Source organism: Sturnus vulgaris, chromosome 11, assembly GCF_052056855.1.
Source record: "Sturnus vulgaris isolate bStuVul1 chromosome 11, bStuVul1.hap1, whole genome shotgun sequence".
In the NCBI taxonomy this organism is placed as follows: Eukaryota; Metazoa; Chordata; class Aves; order Passeriformes; family Sturnidae; genus Sturnus; species Sturnus vulgaris.
Window position 1 is genome coordinate 11317780 of NC_142253.1, and position 20490 is coordinate 11338269.

At 39.0% G+C, this 20490-nt stretch overlaps 1 protein-coding gene across 3 annotated transcripts in view; it reads left to right on the forward strand.

Moving 5' to 3' along the window:
* The window catches only part of EEFSEC (eukaryotic elongation factor, selenocysteine-tRNA specific), a 121592-nt gene that overhangs the window by 57288 nt on the left and 43814 nt on the right, over positions 1-20490 (forward strand). For all 3 annotated transcript variants that reach the window (XM_088171451.1, XM_088171449.1, XM_088171450.1), the window contains exon 5: positions 8129-8770. In XM_088171451.1, coding sequence (XP_088027577.1) covers positions 8129-8770 — 642 coding nt within the window. The remainder of the gene's footprint in view (positions 1-8128; positions 8771-20490) is intronic.

The window sequence follows — 20490 nt, forward strand, 5'->3', positions numbered from 1 at the left end:
GAAAAAAAAATCACCCAAATCTGGAAGAGGCAAAGCAGAGAGAAAATAAAATTGCAGTGGGGCTTGGCAGAGGTGAGGAGTGGGAGCCAAGGAGTGTGTTAAGACCTTGTGTTACTGGGAAATGCTGCAAGGTGCTTGAGCAGCCTGATTGTCTTCTGGGGCAGGACAGAGACACCAGGAGTTATGACATGATTGAGGTTTGGGCAGCATCTCTCACAACATTCTCATGTGGCAGCTGGGGAGGGATTCAGGGAGATTGGTGTGAATTAAAGTTGCCTGAAATGGTTAAGTTTATTGGAAGCTTTGCTGTGGATGAGGAAGATTGCTATAAAATTATAATAATTCTAAAAAATTACCCATTTCCTCTTAAAAAGTGGGACATTGTTTTGGTTTTTTTCTTGAGAATTTGGATTGTGACAAATGATGCAGTTGAGTTTATCTGCAGTGAGGTGTAATGCCATGTTATATCACAAGGGTGACAAGATTACTGGAGTTTACCAAATAAATACTCCAGTAAGATAGCCTGCATGTAATACAGTGGGAACTTGATGGTTTACAGTAAATAATGAATTATGGGCAGTTCAATCATGAGAAGAAAACAGAGGACTGGTTTTTTTGTTTTTTTTTTTTTATTCAGTGAGATTTGTCCAGCCTGTACATGAGATTTGGGTTTATATATTTAAAGGCTAGAGGAGACTGCTTAAGCACAGAAGGTCACTTAAGTTTACCTGCAAAATCTTAATCTTTTGATTTGGGACTGTCTGCATGAATATAGCATACATGTAATACAGATGAAAATTACAGTATTGAAGTGGAGTAGTATGAATAAGATCATTGACCTGCTTCTTTATTTACTGGGTGCATAGTCATATTTTAGATGCTGGGAAAGGAAATAACCCAAATTGATTTTAATATCCCCTTTTGTATTGCTTTATTCCAGTGTTGCAGCACAGGCTCTTCAGGCTCTGGTGTTATTTTATCCAGAAGGAGGAATATATTAAATATAATCTGATAGCATGTGTGTGCTGTTACATAAGCACCACAGTGGTCATATGGTGAATGCCCTTATAAAACTCACTTAATTTTTTTAAAGTTAAAAGAATCATTCAATATGAAATAACTTTTTTTTTTCCAGATGCTGTATTCCTTTCTCACATGGAGGTGAGGCTGTGCAGAAATAATAGATTCTAGAAATAATCAAGGTCTTTCAGCAAATTGCTGCTAAGCCACATAATCTTGCTGGAACCCCCAAACTTGGAATTATTTCTGACTCTTTGAGGTCTCTACTCTTTGTAGCTCATCCTAGCTGCTCTTGTGATGTTGACTCAGAAGAGAAGGCTCTCCACAACCTGAGCAGTGGGCAGAGTTTGCATAGTGTGACTTGCTGTTCAGTGATGTGTTATTGACAGTTCTTGTATTATTGATGCCTCCTGTTTTATCTCCATTTTATGCTGTTTTGAAATCCTGGGTAAAATTTTGGAACTAACTAGTTACTACATGAACCACAAAGGCATCTCAGAGCATCTAGAAAATACTTGGTACATTATTTCTTAAAATAAAAGATTTTTTTTTTTATTTCAATGGAGGCTGTGATACTTTATTTCTGGTGGCTCATTGTTGCACTCTTGTGCTTTCACAGCCTGTATGTCCTTTCAATGCTTTTGAGCAGGAGTGGTTTGCCAGCTTCACTGAATACATGGCTGCTTGCTCATCTATGGAATTTGGCTTTGCTATCCCTCATAAAGAAAAGAATTCTACGTTCTTTGTTTTGAAGAGAATTTATAAAAAGATCTGCTTACATGTAGGGGGTAATTTTGTCTGTATTGGAGCTTTGGATCATTTCAGTTGATGTGCTTAAACACAGGCTGACTAAAAACTAAAAATTTTCAGCCTTTGTGGTAGCCTTTCAGACAAGAGGCCAGTGTCTCCTGACCACCAGGAGAGGATACTGGAAGAGAGAAGATGAGATGCCCTATTCTTTATTTCAATTTGTAGTAGATCAATAGGGAGGAGGGAAGTTCTTGCTTTCAAAAGCAGCAGGTGTGGGATGCATATTGGTCATGCAGTTGGGAGTTTGCTGCTCCCCTTCTGCTTATAAAGATGCACTTGTGGATGATACTGAGGTGGTGTTTCATGTATTTGGCATTTTGCTACAATGTATGGCCACCTTATACTTCTCCAGAGTTTTTTTTCTCGCTAGGGTACTGAATTCAGGCAGGCTTGCACTTGGCGTATTTTTAAACCTCAGGGCTGAAATGGTGCTTTCTTAATTTCAGTTCCTTTATTGATATAAGTTTAAAGATGAAGTTCTTAGTGGCTAGGCTCGAAAGTGTGATTTTTATTTTTAAACTTGTTAGGGTGCTCACTTTGAAGTGGAGTCATTTTTTATAATGCATATGCATATTCCTTTCATAAATACTGCACTCATAATCAGTATTTTCTCTAACATTATTGAGACTAATTATTTTAACTTTGCAGTTTCTCATCAGCATTACAGGAAAGCGTGGTCGCTGTATCTCATATCAGAAAGATGCACTCACAGCACTGAGAGGCAGCAGGATGGCTAAGGCTTTATCTAACGAAGTGATGAGCAATGGCATATGGCTGATAACTTAATGGAAGTTGGATAAATAAAGGGGAAAAAAAAGATCTGACATGTCAGTGCAAAAAGTCATTAGTGGACTTTTTCTGTATCCTGTTTTCTATTAGTCTGTAGTAAACTGCTTTGAAAATCGTAGTGGATTTTTCCTTTGGTCTTAAAATAACAGGTTCTCCTATATTGGATACATTTGTTTATCTCAAGGGCCTGAACTGTTGGGATGCTTTTGATTTCTGTTTTGTGTTTTTAAGTCTGCATTTGAATACAAACTTCTTTCTCACTCTTTTTATGGCTTTTTACATAATGCTTTAAGAACATTAATGTGATTATATGAACTAAAATTTAAAGCAGGAAGCAAATCTCTGCAAATGATGTAAAATTTCAACATGTGGCTCTTGATTTATATGTTGACATATAATCAATTCCCCTGTGCCAAAAGAAAACAAAATGTGAGTGAATTTCTTAGCAAAGTTTGGGGAAGTTTTGTAATGGTATCCAAGTTCTCCATGTTTACCTATGTGGTTCACATGCAGTAAAACCCTCACTGTCAAGTTACACTCAATATTGTTCACTTTGTGTCTGAAGACCTAATTTTCCCACTTTGAAGTGATTGCTAAAATAGGCCTTATTTAATTTTCATGGACTATAGAAGTTGTTTTCCAGATCCCATTTTAGTTTTCAAAATACTGTGCTTGAAATAAATGCAAAGAAATGCCAAAGATATTTGTCATAGCTGGTCTCACTTACAAATTCCTGTTGCTCAGGACAGTGCTCTGAAGTATTTTACCTCATTCTGGTGCTAGAGAGGTGGACTGAGTGATCCAGCCCCAACTGCCTGCTTGAAAAATCCATTGCTGTTAAGCTAAAGAAAATATGTGAAAGCTTAGAACTCTGTTATAGCTTGTAGGGATCCTTTACATAGGGAAACTAGATATGCATAAGAGAAACAAATCTAGTACTGGGGGTCAGTTGCACCCTTTTCAGTGCTTCTGGGTTTGTATTTTAAAGGCCAGACAAAATAAAGATGAATTTTACTTATGTACTTGAGCCTCTTGAAGAAAAACCCTACATTTGGAGTATTTTTAAACCATGGGCAAATGTCTCAGTCAGGATCAGAGTGAAATGGAATGAAATACTGTACTGATGTTCATGGTCTGCTCAGAAAACAGGAAATCAGTGATTTAAAGCTACTCTGGCTCTTGTTATTTGATACAGTGGGTGCAGACCAACTCCCTGATTCACTTCTCTTCTGGTTTCATGTCTGACCTTTTGTAGGAGATGCAACTCCTGCTCACTTTGGATGATCTCATCTACCCCCCAATCACACTCTGTGTTCTGGTCAGATTCTAATTCCTACAAACATTCTGCTCTTGGAACAGAGGTTATGGTCAGTTAAGGTATTGTGCTGTGTGCTCTTCTGACAGTTCTGGCACTGAGAACAGGAGAAGAAACAAGGAATGGGCTTGAATGTGTACTTTGTCTGATAGGTTTATGGAAACTTCAGATACAATAATAGATACTAATTAGAGCCAATATCGATGGGCTGATTAAATCATCTGCAGAGTACTGGATAGGTCAGCATGAAGTGGTGATTCTCAGTAGACTGAGTGATGCAGTGGTATTTCCTACTCGTATGTGAGGACCAGCAGACCTGTCTGATAGCCAGACCCAGCTGAAAGGAAATCAGGGGATTCTTAGAGCTCTGAGTGAGCAAAGCCAAGATGTGCAGGGCTTCCCTTTTGAGGGAGAGCTGGGAGCAGCACAGATAACCTGCTTTGGCTGGGGAGTGGATCTTTATGTGATTCTGCAAATTTACAATGTGTTCTCGATTAGGATAATGTTTTCTGAAAGAGAAGAAGTCAGGATCCAAACTGTTCTTGAACTGGCATTTGAAACTGTGAAGACCATGAGCAAATGTATTAACAGGAACCTCATTCAACACTGTAAAATACTTTCGTGTCCATACTCCACTGCAATGTTTATCTTACACATAGGAATTGCAGCAGATTTTTTGTCATAGGAAGTGATGCTTTATGACTGTGTATTGTTTAATGTAGTTGAGCACTGAGGAATGTGGCAGAACACAGCTTATATTCTGATACAAGCCAGCTCTGTATGCAATGGTTGAGAACTGTAAATCCTAATGAAAAAAGGTTAATCATGTGAAGTGAATATTTCTGAAGTACTTGTTCATTCTCCTGATCACTGTTCATGGGCTGCATGTCAGATGTGCCCAATCACTTGAGTTAACTTAAGAGGAGAGAGGAGGCATAACACTGAAGCAAGTTCTGTGGATGCCTAATTAAAAGCTAATATGTGTTCTGAGTATATGCACAAAATTGTGTTTTCTAATCACACTTTTTATTCTTAAATGTTTTCTAAATTCTGTTAAAGATATTTCAGATTAATATACCTAGACTGTTTCTGTAATGCTTTCATTCATCCATTTAGGTGGGTAATTTCTAAAAAATGGAATACTAATAATGAAGTCTTTGTGGCTTCATTTAAAAGAGAAAACTTGACAGATCTCTTGTGCATCTTCTGGTTCAAATTTTGTTTTGAAGAGGGCCAGTGCTGGAAGATTGCTTAGTTCTTGCCAATTTATTGACCCACCCATGGTTGTAGAAGAGGAAAGATTTACTGCCAGTATTATCACATAGGACGTCACAGAAGTCTTTCAAAATGGTTTGGCCTGGTACTTTTCATATGGCAGTTTCATTCTTGTAGTGCTTGTAATGTCTTTGAAACACTTATGGTTTAGAAAGCCTTTATGTGTCTTTTGTTTTATTTTTCTTGAAGTCCTTAAAGATTTCTTGTATCACCATTGTTGCAACTATAAGAATGATTGAAACTGGAGAAGGAAGGGTAGTGGATGAAAGAAGGAAAGGTTTGATTCGAGCCCTTCTACTTCCAGCCTTTAAAAATACCATCTTGGAAGTCAATAGAAAGCTGGAGGTAAATGCTAAATTGTTTCTCTCCAATTTATGTATAGGGTTAGTGTTGTTGAGGAGGATTAGCTAAGGGGGTAATGAATGTATATTTGAGTACAAAAAAGCTTGAAACTTAAACTACCAAGTATTTACAATGGCTTTTTAAGTCTGTTTTGACATTAGTTAATATCTTGACAAACTACTTTGGTTCAGGCGTTTTTAGTGAGGGTTTTTTCTCTTACATGAACATACCTCTTGATCTCCTTTCTCATAATATTTTGTGGATTCTTCAAGAATTCACAGGCATTGATGTGGCATTTGATTTGAAAAATGCTGTAATAATAATATTATAATCTGTAACAGGGTGTTTCTTTTGGTTTTGGTTAGCAGCCAGAGGCTCAGGGAACCCAAACAATATTCGTAGTGGTGAAGCTCATGGGTATTGTTATTTGTATAATTATGATTTCCAAAAGGGATACAAGATTTTTATTGTTGTTTTAAAACAGCTTTCTGTATATTGCCTGTGGCCATTTTTTGCTGACTTATTTGGAAACCTCTTTATATTTTAGTTACTGAAAGTTTTAATTCAGCTAATAGACTTTTCATCTGCTCTTCTGTTTTGATCTAAGTTTCTGCAATTTGTTCCCCTCTGAGTTAGGTGATGTTGGGAATAGGCATAGACAGATAAACTGGAGCCAAGTGAGATCCTCCATACAGGGCAGCAAGCTTTGTAGAAAAGGAGAACGTGAAAAACATAATTTTGTTTCTATTTATGCATTGCAGCTAAGATGCAAGAAAAAAGCTGATATTTTCAGTGTTAAGAATTACTGAGTAAAAAGTTTTGTGATTAAAATAATTAAGTTCCCTAGACTGTTCTTCATTGTCCAGCCTAATTGGTGTGCTTTGAAGCTGTGAGACATCTGAGGATGAAGCCCAGCTCTGCTGAGTCCAGTCCTTTGGCTTGGAATTCTCTTCTTTGGTGCTTGCATATTTTGATTTTTTTTTTAAATTTTATTTTCAGGAGTTAGAAGATAAATGAGTGGGCTGGGATTAGAAGATGGGCTATAAGGGACATGGTTGGGGATTTGGTTTGAGAATAGTTCCAGCTGAGTAAGCAAGTAAAGGCTTGAATGCTGAGAGTTGCACAGTAGCATTTGGCATGAACCTTTATGATGGCTGTAGAACTGATGATAAGTAAAGGGAGATGGAAGAAGAAATTATGCTGAGAGTTGAGATCAGTCCTAGCAATGTTGTTGTTCTGTGTACATTCACAGGATAATCTATTGCATATCAATAAAAGCATACTCTGGCATTGAGCATTCTCATGGAGAGTACAGTTCTTGGATCTCAATGTTGAGGTTTCAGCCCTTCAAAAATGCTGTGTATAACTTTTCTGTCCTAAGGACTCTTGTCCAAGTACATAATATTTATTTAGGAGATTTTTTTTTTAATTGCCAAAGATATAATTTCAGTTTTAAAAGCTGTCTAATGTAGGGACTTGAAGCAGAATGGTTACCTATCCAAGCATCCAGCAACAAATACAAATAGTACAAATTGTACAATTGCAACAGGTGGCACCATAAACGTATTACCAGAAAAAACTTTTGGTTACATGCAACTTGAGGAGATGGGGGTACTTAGTAAGGGTGATGGTTTGCTGAACTAAAAACCAAAAAAGCCAAAAATGTATCCTTGTTAAACTAAACTGGTTTAGTCTGAACAAGCTGAGCCAAGACTGATCTTTAAAAGCTTATTTCATTCTTCTTCTCTCCTTGAAATAAGTAATACAATAGCAAGCTCATTAAGGCCAAAATTTGGTAGCATCTGGGAAATTTTAGTGTAAGGTGTGATTGGTGTTTCACTTTTCCTTCAATATTCCTGAGATACAAGAGCCCCACATTTTAGTGACAGCAATGCTGGCTATGTGTTTATGAACATTCAAATCTTACCAAGAAAGCTTTGAGGATTGTCTTTTATAGTATATATAGACTAGGAAGGGGTGGGCTATTGTATTGCTGATTATTTTGTAGTCATGGGTCATGAGAGTTCATTGTGCTTGGTGCTGTGCAAATACATTACAAGTTTTTGGTGGTTTTTTTCTCTGCACATTTTACAGTTTATTCAACCATGCCAAAGAAGTGTGAAAGGATTTTCATGGAAGGGGTGGGAAAGGAGGCACATAGGTGCATGAATGGGTATTGCAGTGTTACACTTTTGATGCTGCAGATGCTTGAGGGAGTATATTTAAGCTATTCCATGGTGTGGGTATATCTGATTATTTGTAGATAGTATTGTGGGTACTGCAGCACAGATGATGTAAATATTAACATGATAATCTTCAGTCTCATGAACAGAAGAAGAATAAGCTAGGGGGTTCAAATATGTGAGAATTTTAAGTGGTGGAGTTCTGAGCCTATTGGCTTTCTACTTTTTGAGTCGTGGACTCTTCTAGAAGGTCTTACAAGACAGGAGGGTGTCATGTGTGGCTGATACATCACAGTATAAGCAGATACCATGTGACATAAGCATATATGAGTGCCTATGATGTACTCATGTGCAATTAACTGCTTCATTGTTTTTGTTCCCCTTTCATCCATAGGTGACAAAGAAGGTCAAGTCCATGCAGATGTTCCATACTCCTGTGACTTATGCAATGCAGGGTGACAGAGTAGGTGTCTGTGTGACCCAGTTTGATCCCAAACTGCTGGAACGAGGCCTGATTTGCACCCCAGATTCACTTCACACCATCCACGCTGCCATAATTTCCTTGAAGAAAATTCAGTATTTTCGAGGAGCTCTTCAGACTAAGGCCAAGTTCCACATCACAGTTGGTCATGAAACAGTTATGGGAAGAGTGATGTTTTTCAGTCCAGCCCCTGCTAACTTCAATGAAGAAATGCAAGAAAATGTTTTTGATTTTGAAAAAGATTATCTTTATCAAGAGGAATATTTGTCCAAGGACTCAGTTTCTTCAGAGGAGAACAAAGAAAATGACCAGGCAGGAGAAGTCCAGCTCCCAAAACAACAGTGGGCTTTGCTGGAGTTTGAAAAACCAGTCACTTGTCCTAAACTGTGCCTTGTGATTGGCTCTAAGCTGGATACAGATATTCATGCCAATACCTGCAGGCTGGCATTCCATGGGGTACTGCTCCAAGGCATGGAAGACAAGAACTACACAGAGACTTTCCTTCCAAAGCTGAAAGTGTACAAACAGAAGCACAAAGAAGGACAAGTGGAAAGGGTAAGCTGTCTCTCTGTGCTATATATGGGAACTGGAGATATTTGTCCTGTACATATGTTGGTGGACTACAGAATTGTCACTGCTATGTTCCAGAGCCTTACACAGGTTTTTCTAATGTTTGTGTTACCCAGTATATTACATCTGGTCTGCTTGCAAACAGCAATCACTGTTTAAAGTGACTGGTTTATTCAGTGCAATCCAGTGTTGAGTAATTTGGTGCTGTCTTTTCGCTGATCCTTTTGGAGTCTGATCAGTGTGTTCCTCCCAGGGAGTGGCTTTGTGCACCTTCCTAAGTGACAAAACTTCCAGGTTTCCATCGACTTATTTTACACAGTCTGCAGTACATTGAAAATGTAAAGACAGTGGAAAACAAAATTAGATTTGGTTAAATAACACAAAGAAAACAAGTAATTATTTTTTTGTATCTTTACATTTTAATAAATAAGAGCATTTATTTTAGTAGGCAAAAATAAATTTCCTGCAGGATGCCTTACAAGTGATATCATGTTGAAGTTGGAACTAGGTTCATGCCATGGAGAACTTAAGCTGTGCCTAATTCATGTTGTTTCTGTGTCACACAGGTAATAATCATCATCATCATCTGCTAAGGTACTTGTATTGACCTATCTTAGTGTAGAAAACAGAGATGCTTTCCGGAGGAGTTAACAGCTACAGTGAAAATTAAAGGGGATTTGTTTGCACTCTGCCATCAGAATTGGAGAGATGCACTGTCTGTAGTGGTTGGTGTTCCATCTCTGGCCTAGGTTTGGCCTTGGTGATGGTTACCCTTCAGTCAACAGTGGAGAATCACTTGTTTATACATTGCATAGTGGAAATTTTCATGATGAATGGTTTATGTGGAGAAGTACAATGTATAAAAACTCAACTGTTTACCCCTTAATGAACAGAGTTGATGCAAACTTCAGCATTTGTTTACTTGATGAATTGGTATGATAGGTTATCTATTAAATATTCCGTAAAGTACTCATTTTAATACTGATTTTCCTAATTCAAAACTTCGTTGTTTGAACAAAATGTTTCGCCTTTTTCTTTTCAAAATTCTGTAAAGCTGAGTTGAGGATTGCATAATCTCTCCTTAATTTGCTATAGGAGACTAAACACTTGGCATATGATACCATGTTTGCTATGTATAATGCAGACTCCTTGAATATTGTTTGTTTGCTTTACTAATTTAATAGTAGGAAGATCCCTGCTAGGGCGTGATTAGTGAGGTTCTTCAAAATGCCTCACTAAATTAATTGATCAAATAGCTAATTCATATTGCTTCCTTTTTTTCCTGAGGTTTTTGTTGAATTTTTAGCTCTTTAAAAAAAAAGAAAGAATTTCTCTTTTGAATTTTCACTACTGACTTTGCAGGTCTTTTGTTTCAAAGGAATGACAGACCTAGGGCATTGTGTTGGTTTTTTGAATGCCAGTTTTGTCACTAGAAAAGGAGGTAGTTAGGAGTGGGATGTCTGTAGCTTTCTGAATTTTTATCTTTGTTTATATGAGTTATCTAAAACAGCCAAAATCTGCAGTCACTCTTGACAATTTTGGTAGCAGATGTATTGTCTCCTTTGTTAGCTGTGTCCAGCTGCCTTTCTCTCTGCCTGATGGAGATACTGAATTAGAACCAGGAGTCCAAAGTGTTCTGGGCTCTGAGCTGCAGAGAAGCTCTAGACCAAATTTATGTCTGTTATTCTTCTGGCCCCCAGGAACTTTCTGAACTCATGAAACATTTGCCTTTATCTTGGCTAAAAATGGGCACACTTGTGCATGGCCCATGCTGCCAGGACCCAGTGAGACCTGCCTTACAGTAACAGTGGGAACAGAAGTTTGTGTGAGCCATGGAGACAGATGCTTTTCTGTAACTGAGGTGAACTGATCTCACATTCTTTATTTTTGTTCTCAAAACATGGCACTAATCTATGGCACTTAAAAACTTGCAGAGTACCAACTGTGTGACTTGTCTGATGGGGTTAACAGTTTGCTGTTAGCCCTGGTCATACAATTTTAATTGTTTTTATTTAGTGTTATTTTCAAGCTGTTTGCCAATTTATATATTCTGCTCTTGATTTTGCTGTGTAAATAATGGAATAGCATTAATTACACATACTTTATTTTCTGGCCCAAACAATAACCAATGAACATGCTTTATTTAATATTTGACCAATAGAGTAATTTATTAGGCTATGTCAGTGAACTGTTTTATCTTCCTGTGCCTTTTAAAAAGTAGATCAGGGAAGTTTATTATTTTATCCTGCCTTTGTACCATAGTGTGCCCTATATATGTGCCTTGATCACTGTGTGTATGGATACTGATTGGTCCTGTAAAGGGACAATTGCCATTGAAAGCTTTCTGCAGCTTTGTTTGTACCCAGATTCTGCCTGCTGTGGTACTTGGAGCTGGCATTTCCCCTGATGCATGCTGAAGGGATGATGGAGCAAAACTGTAGGAAAGGCTCATGGTGTAAAGTCCCAGGAGCACTCGGGGACTTGGAAGAGTTGGTGGGAAGAGGCCTGTGCCAGGTATAAAGGGCTGCTGGGGAAGTATTTACAGCGAGGTAGCTGCTGGTTAAGTCTGTGCTTTGCAGAGCACAGCAGCAGGAACAATTGGGTGGTACAGAGACTTATTTTAGTACACAAAGTCACCAGCTAATAGAAAATTTGAATCAGCTGGTCCCACCCTGCTGCTGATGGATGGCTGGAGATTAGGATTGCTGAATTTAGGGTGTCTGTTCTTGGCACTGATACAGGAAAATTTCTTTCTCTGTTGAGCAAGGAAGCTCCCCCCTCCTCACCTTCCCTGGGGAGGCATAAAATAATAATAATAATTAAAAAATACATGTTACCTTCACAAGAAGTGAACTTTTCCTTCAGAGAATACTGCTGGGGAAAATTAGCTTCATAGCTTCCTGAAAGGCTGGGAGAGAGGGAGGCAGGGGTGTGTAATGCCTGCCTTTCCCATAGAAACATGCTGCCATAGCTGGGGTGCACTGCAATTCAATAGTGCCCGTTTGTAAAACACTGCTGCTAATCTGATGTGGGGTCTCCCAAGCCCCCCTGCTTGCAGCTGGAATTAAAATAAATTCCCTGCAGTTTAACCACCAGTTTACCCAGGAGAAATCAGGCATTTATGGTTTGGCTTTTTGTTCCTATTCTGATTACTTTGAGAGCGCTGATGGAATAGTAAGAACTGTAAATTCATTAAGTTTCAGCATCACAGTATTTTTCTTGTGTGCCCCTTGTGCATGGCACCCTTCTGGACTGTAAGGTTAATTTTTTTTAATAAAACAAGAACATTTCTTCTCCAACATTTTTTGTCTCTCTACGAGAAAGTTTGACATTTTTCCTGTTTCACATAGAAATCAAATCCATGGAAAAGATGGCATTTACTACACAATATTTAAAAAAAAAATCATACTTAAGCCAGCAAACAGTCTTCAAGTACTACATTTTACTGAAATTTCATGCCTAAGCTTCCGGGTTTTTCTCATCTGCTGAAGTGATGGAAAATGTTCTACAAAAAGTCAACTACCCTGTCATTGCATTTTTTACTGCTCACTTTTCCCTTTTGGTATCTTATTTCTGTAATGCCAAGATTGAGTGGAGAACTGGGAGACAGAGGATCAAACCTGACTGCTGTTGCTCATCAAAATCTTTGCATTTACCTATCTATGGTGCATCCTTGTTTATTCATCTGCTCATTTTTTAGGGGGAAGGAGAGTGAAGGGGAATATGTATTACTGTGTTCTATGACAAATCAGTGTATGAGAAGTTAGTGTTGTCTGAGGTGCAGCTTAGTCCATGAAATTGAGGTGCTGGGATTGCATCTTGGTTATGAAAAAGTTGCATGATTCTACTGCAGTAATGTTTTTTATCTGGTATTATACCATTTGATATTTTTGAGCTGTTATGAAAATGTGTGAATGCTCTGTTTTGCTTTAGACCACGAGGGTTATTTTAGGTTTAAGTATGGTAAGTTTGAAGGGAAATTAAAATAGGTTATTTCATCAGAACTAAGAGGACAGTGGCAGAGGTTTTTATTTGCTTAACTTGGTTTCAAAAACAGTGTAAAATACTTGTAGAGAGGACTTGAGAGAGGGGAGAACTTCAGTGGAAGGAAGTTCCTGTCAAGAGCATCTTTCTGCTGAGGTTATGTGGAGGCAGAGACTGTTGCCCTCTGGACGTTTTATTTTTGCAAACCCTTGGCTGCCTGACAAATGTGCTTTCAATAGGGAAAAGCTAGACTGGCAACAAGTGGTTTATACTGATAAAAAGGTAAAAGAGAGTGCTATTGTGAACACCAGTGCAGTTCTAAGGAGCATGATGTGGGAATCTTGGTGAAAAAAAGGCAAATGAGTGTGAAGGAGGTCTTGTCCCTCTGATTTGGCATTCGGTGCTGGCAGTGGGCGTGGGCTTGCTGAACTGCAGCAGGTCAGCAGCTCCTGGAGTTGGAGACAAATTGCAAAGATAAGCAGTAACTGTTGTCCTTGGGCTTGTGCATCTGGAGACAGGCTGCTTGGTGTTCAGCTCTTCACAGTTCTGGGCAAAGAAACTTGTATTAATCCTAGCATCATCTCTGAAATACCATCTTTGAATTTAACCTCTAAGCAGCCTTGCAGGTTAATTCCAGTCTGACTCATGAAGCAGTTACTCAGTTCCTGGAATAAATCCTTTATATTTGTCACATTATTTGCTCTTTGGCTTCTATGAATGTACAGGTTGAGTGCAGACAGTTTCAACTGAAAGGTGAACCATAGGAGTGCATCATGCTTTCCTGCATGACTCAGATATTCTGCCTGTTTTGAAAATGTTTGCATGAGCAGGATTTATCTTAGGATGGTTGCCACGGGGTCCTATTGTCACAGGCACTCGTAAATCCATAGCTCTGTGGCAGAAACAAAAGGAGAAGGAAAACTCTGCCTGCACCTTCTGCACTTTCAGACTTGTGTAGTGAAAAATATACATGTGTTGGCTGGAATGGTTTCCTATTTTAAGTGTAGTGGAATGGTTTCCTATCGTAATGGGCTTGTCCTTTATAAAGATACTTCATCTGTGTTCCTCTGTCAATTAGAAGAATTAATTCTCTATTTCATAGTTTTTTAATGTATCTTTCACATTATTTGCCTTGTTGTTGAGGCTTTACTTGATGGTAATCATGGTGCATGATGTCCTGGTTTTGTTCATAGCCACTTTGTTCACAGGTTTTGTGGATTGCTGGATAGTGAGTTTTCATGTTGTACTCATTCTCCTGGGGGCTGAGGCCATCATGTAGCCAGCATGCTTAGTTTCTAGGGATGCCTATGGCTTGATAACAGCACGTTACTAATTGTTTGAATATTGGTGTGATCTAAGTGTCCCCAAGGAGAAATGCATTGTTGCAAGAACAAGAAGTGAAAGCAGGGTAAGTTATCAAGATCTTTATCAGTGCATCTCTTCTGAAGCCTGAATGGAAGAGAGAAGGTTTATCTCTCAGCATCTTTGATAAGTGTTGGGTTCTTTCCTCTTCTTCCAGCAGGACAGGAGGAGCTTTGTCAGAGCAAGTACATTACCTGAGTGGTCAAAGGGAAGGTCTTTGTCACCATCATTTTACAGATCTTTCTGGCCTTTCAGAAGGATAGGATATTGTGGACATGATGCCAGTAAGCAACTACAGGAACTGTGAGAAAATGGTATTAAATTTGTTGATGACCAGCAATGACCCAGATCGTTCCTTGGGGAACTAGACGTTTTCAAAAGCAGCGGTTTTGAAAATGATGGGTTTTTAAAAACTGAGCAGTATTTGAGTAGAAACAGTACATTTAGTTACTGAGCACACGCCAAGTTTGTAGTAGCTCAGCACACACTTAACCAGACTGCTAAAGGAGTGTGCAAAGGAGGAAAAATGGACTTGCCCATGAGTGAATAGGAACATCTGATGTGATTCATTTAAGGGATGAGATGAGTTCTGTGGGAGGCAGTAGGTTGGTATAGGAGTAGCAGAGTATTCCTGTCTGGAAGGATTCCTGGGTAGTGGATAATTTCTAAACAACACTAGTACTTTTTTCACTTAATCCTTTCAAGATGGCCATAATACCAGAATTTGTTTCAGAATTGTGCCTATAGACTCTTTTCAAAGTATGTGTGAGAGAAATACTGTTCCTTAAATTTTCTGTTGAGTGGTTGCATGGTGCTGCTATGAATGAAGATAATTAAATTTTGCCACCTTGGATAGTTAACTCTTCCATCTAACTGATTTCTAGGTACAGGATGTTTCAGTGTCTTATGAGCTAAAGTTGCATCTACTATTTTCTTACAGTGACAGTGCAATGCCAAGGGCACAGCAAGTAAAACCCTGCACCAGGCAGGTAATGGGGCTTTCTTTGTGGCTGAGGTGGGGTGTGCAGACTGATGGGGCACCATGTGAGCAACAAGGCCAAACTGGAATCTGATGGAGTGCTGCCTGCACACACAAGAGTGACCTGGGCTGTCTGCAGAACCCTCTGTGACTCTAGCTAGGAGAAGTGGTGGATGTCACTCCATCATCTACTGTAAACATGCAGACGCCACAATTATTATTTTTCCTGCTTTGGAGTCTGAACATGAGTTTGTTTGGTTCTGCTTGGCTGCTGATGGTATGCTAAATACAGTAATAATACAGAGATGAAGGCAATCAGGTGAATAAAAGTGCACAGCACATTCACTAGTTAAAATGCACTGTTAAAACGAATATAAAAGATGCATTTATTTATTGGCTCTTGTTTAGTTTTTGAGTAAAAGAGTTTGAGAAGCTTAGTGGGGGAAGGGAGAAGGTAAGGCTTACTGCCCATTAAACAGAAATACCATTTCTGCTAAACAGTGCTGAGAGAAGGATGGTGATGTTTCCCAGCATTTCCTAACTCAGCATATGGATTAACACAGTACAATAAATTTGTCATAAAAGTGTACCAGGTAAGTTGCAGAATCTGCCTTCTTACCTGTAGGAAAAAAAAAAAAGGTGTTTTTCACTCACCAGCAAAAGAATGGCTTACTCCACATGACTGGGTAGTAGAATTTTGCAAGGTTTGAGTAACACCTATGGTTATTATTTATATTATTAAATTTAAAATGCAGACATGCTTTTGAGTCTTGCAAGTGTGTGGACAGCTGGTCTTGATTTTTCTGAGGTTGTGTAACAGTCACCTGTGGGGGAATCAGTTTGTCAGCAAGGCAACCAATACACCATTTTATTTATTGGATACAAAAATAAATTAAGAATGTTGCTTAGGTTGCAAAATCAAGAACTTGAAAGTTAGGAAATACCAGATTTACAGTTTCTTATGCAACATTAATTCTGTTCCCCTGTGCCTCTACCCCTGTGCACTTAATAAGGCAAGGTTCCTCTGAAATTTTTCTGGATGTGGTCATGTTAAGAGTATATCATGGGGCATATCAAAGAGGAACAGGGATAAGGCTGCATGGACATCTGGCATTTCTTAACTTCTTAAGTGCCCAATTCTGCAACTTACATTTATATAAAACTTAAGTTATTTAATTTCCTAGCTATTTTTAAAGTTGAAAGATGAAGTAAAACTAAACCTTCATATTGCTGAAGCATAGCCATCCCTTTACTGTACACCTTCACTGGGGCTGCAGTTACAAACACGCTTGTGTTGCTTGATAGCACAAACCTTGTTAGCCAAATGGCAGAAGGAGGCTGTTACCCCAGAGAGGAGGTGGCTTTGGGCAGCAGATCCACACACTGGAGTTAGAGATCCTCGGGGAGGGGACAGACTCAGCTATTTGTATGTCTTGAGAGGGGAATGCAAGTCTGGCAGAGGCAGCTCTCTTTTCTTCCACAGCATCAGTTGCTTCAGGCAGCTCTTTCCAGGCCTGTCTGTCATTGTTGCCTCCTCTTCTCTTTGTTCCCCCTGGCCTCCTCAAGCTATTTGTGGGCAGTTTCCTTTAGAAAGAAATTCAACTTACTGTTGCTGTAGCTGGCCTCCTGCTATGTGCCAGGTCTATGTGATGTTCCAAATGAAACTTGCTATGTCCCACTGATGTCTCCTTTTGGATGTTTAGGATTTAAGAACCTGAGATCACCACAGTTAAAAACACTTTAAAGTAATTAAGAAATGGCCTGTGTGTTTTTATATCACAGAGGTACCACCACCATCCTCCTGGCTGCTCAGAACCTTTCCCAGGAAGAGGAGCAGACTTCAGCTTGGCAGTCCTCTCTGTGTCATGCTTACAAAGCTAGGTCAAGACCTGTACATAGCACTTTGTCTATAGAACAGCCAGTGTCTTGGTTTTTTTTCTTGTATAGTAAGGATCACAGGGTTTTTAATCTTGTGTAGCAAGCCAGAGCTGGCTGGTCTGGAGATGGATGGTGTAGGATGTAGTAACAGTCTTGAGCCTCCTCTTTCCCATATCTGTTGATGTTGCTTTTCCCACATGATGGGAATGCAGCGTAGATTAATAAAAAATGAAATCATGACATGAACCAAACTAATGTTTTCATTCAGACCATGTCAGGAATTCAGTGCCTGTGTTTGTTTTGGGATTCAACCCTTCTAAGCTTTAAACAGAGATGAAGGAAACTTGCACTGTAAAGGTGCACAATGAATGAACAGTGCTGTGTTGAAACCCTGTATGTGCCTAGAGAACGCTGTTGGGGACTGTAGAGCTTTTAGAACCTAAAGCAGTCTGGTTGTGCACCTCTCACTCATTGTCCTGATTCACTACTCAGCATCCTTTTTTTGCTGCCATGAAAGGTTTTGCCAGGCTCTAGTCTTGGCACATTGCTCAGCAAAAAGAAGGGCATTTTATGGCTGCTTGTTAAATATTCCTAAACTCAATAGTGCCTTTACTCAGAAAGGCAGAGAAAGGAAAATGTTTTTTGGATATAAGAAACATAGGCTGGTGAGAGATGGGATGAACATCTGAAAACCAAGTTAATGGCTATGTGGAGATGTTAAGGTGATGACTTCCATTAAAACAGGAGTAATGAGACATGAAGCTGAAGGCTTCTAGTGCTGGAATGAGTTGCAGAAAGAAAAGTCTTTATGCTGTTCCAAGTAAGCTCTTGAGGAAAAGCTGTGACTGACCAAATCATTCTTTTTTTTTTTTTTTACCAAGTTATTCAGCTAGTTCTCAGTAGCCAGCTATAAGCTAGATGTCTTTGTAGAGTCAAAAAAGCTGGAAACTTGATCATTGGTGCGATCCTCTCAGTTCCTTTCTCCTTCATCCTTTTTGTGGCCTCATGTACCATCATTTTCTCAATGCGTGAAACTTTGTTTTAAAAAAGAACAGGAATTTGCAGCCTCAAAAATACTCCCATTTCTGACACAGAAATGGAAAGTGCTTGAAACTGTTTTCTAGAAATAAATGAGCTGTCACTGATCATGATGAAGATGTCTCAAGTGTACTTTTTCTAAAGCACAAAAACGTAATAAAAATACTTTGTATTTTCAGTGTTAGTCACAGGTTCTTTTTGTTCTTTTTCTCTCCTGTTGTTTTTCTGCTTTAGTTTCAATGAGCCTTTTATCAGTTTGCTGAGAATAATCCTTAGACCTTTAAAAATTTTTATTTTAAACTCATGTAATTTTTTATTAAATCAGAAAAGGTTACTCCTTGTCTTTCTCTGTATCTTTTCTAGTAGTTAATAGTCAGTGCTTTTACTTTCTCTGTCTTAAATCTTTCTTTATTTCCCTCTCACACTGGCACCACTTTGTTGCCTCTTGCGTGTTTCTGTTCTGATCCACTTTTTTTTTCCTACTGATCCATTAAGAGATGAGTTATTTGGTCTCAAAATGTGTGTGATGGATTGTTAGAGAGTCTTCAGATGACAGTCATTTCTAAATTACTCTAAAAAGGAGGGTTATTTAACAGGCTGGACAGTATAACTTGCTATCCTGCTCAAAGGGGCATCCTGGAGTTGTTTTTCCTTGGAATTAATACTATGGTTTGCACTGAATTCCAACACAGAACGTGAACTGTGGTTTTGCAAACAGTCTAAGGCAGGGTAAGTACTGAAGAGATGAGGAGTGTGAGTTGGTTATTTTTTTATGTGAATTTCTTGGTTTTAGCACAAGGGTTATGTGCCAGAGATGCACATACTTCACCTACAGTTATAAAGCACTGTTTACATTTTTTGTGCAAACACAAAAGCCAAGTGGGAAGGGATATTTCATAAACTCAGTGCTATTGTGTCCTCTGGTCTAAGCCATAAAACAAGAGTAACAGAGACGTTCCCTTTGAACTTGAAATCCTTTTCTAAGCTGCTGATCTAACCTAAGTGAGAGAGGGAGACTACACCAGCCAGAACATTTCTCTTCTGGGTATTTTTCCCATCCTGCCCCTTTTCTTTCTAAAATGTCCTTAAGTGAGTTTGATGCTGCACCTCTGCCCATAAATTTAAAAAAATATTATCGTTATGTAGGTCAGTGAACTGAAACGCCACTGTACACCATGGGGGATTAAAGTCAGAGAGGCAGCCCTCTCCCACTCCTACTAGGTCATATGACAATATAAACAAGAAATGCAAGGAGCCTTCAGCTTTTTCTTGCCCTAATCCTTTGTTTATGCAGCACTTAAACTGACTTTTGGGGTCGTCTCTGTCTGGCATTAAAGCCCTAAAGCTTTTTGAAGTTTCCCTGAAGTTAATAAAATTAGTCTGCCCTCATTGCTAGGCCCCTTGCTGCTGCTTCAGAGCAGACTGCATATCCCTTACTGTCTTTGTGGCATTTGGCTTTGTAAGTTCATAATATTTTATACTGGAAAAGAGTGTTTGAGAGAAAAGCACAAAGCTCTCCCGAAAGGCTGTTCAGCTAATAGGCAAAGTGATTGCCATTGTAGATGTTCTCAGAACTCAAAGGGGATTAACTTAAAATCCTGCGATTGGAGGTAAATTGCTGGTAAAGTAATTGGAAGTGTTGAGTTTCAGTTAGACAGAACAACATGCATTTCTTTGCCTTTTTACGAAGCAAAGCTAAACCAAAAATATATTTTTTTTTACTTTTTTTAATGCAGTCTTAAAGTTGAGAAAATGAGCTTTCCTTTATAGCAATTCTCGCTACACTCATTTATTTTAATGCAAAGACTGATCCAGTTATCTTAGTTCCTGTTAGGACAGGCATTCTCTAGTTACTTTGTCTTTGTCAGGGATAAATTGATGATAGGCTCACCATAGGGCACGGATGGCACAGGATGGGGTGTGTAGTATTTAGTGTGTGAGACAGAGACTTTGGGTCATAGAGGTTTTATTCCAAACAGCCAGTCAGGCAAGTCACTGATCACTTATTATCTTAGCACCACTCAAGTGGTTTTGTTTCTAATGGCCTGTAGAGATGCCCAAGGAATTACAGTGATACTGACAGAACATATTGATTAGTTAAAGGAGGGATTTTTTTATTTTTATTTTAACAAGTTGGGTTAAGAATGAGCTGGATGGCTGGGCCCAGAGAGTGGTGGTGAGCATGCTGCATCCAGCTGGCAGCCAGGCACTACTGGTGTCCCTCAGGGGTCTGTGCTAGGGCCAGTCCTGTTCAATATTTTTATTGATGACCTGGATGAGAGTATTGAGTCTTTCATTAATAAATTTGCAGGCAACACTAAGCTGGGAGGGTGTGTCGATCTGTTGGAAGGGAGGAGGGCTCTACAAAGAGATCTGGTAGGGTTGGATGCATGGCCAGAATCCAATGGGATGAAGTTTAATAAGTCCAAGTGCAGAGTCCTGCATTTTGGCCACAATAACCCCC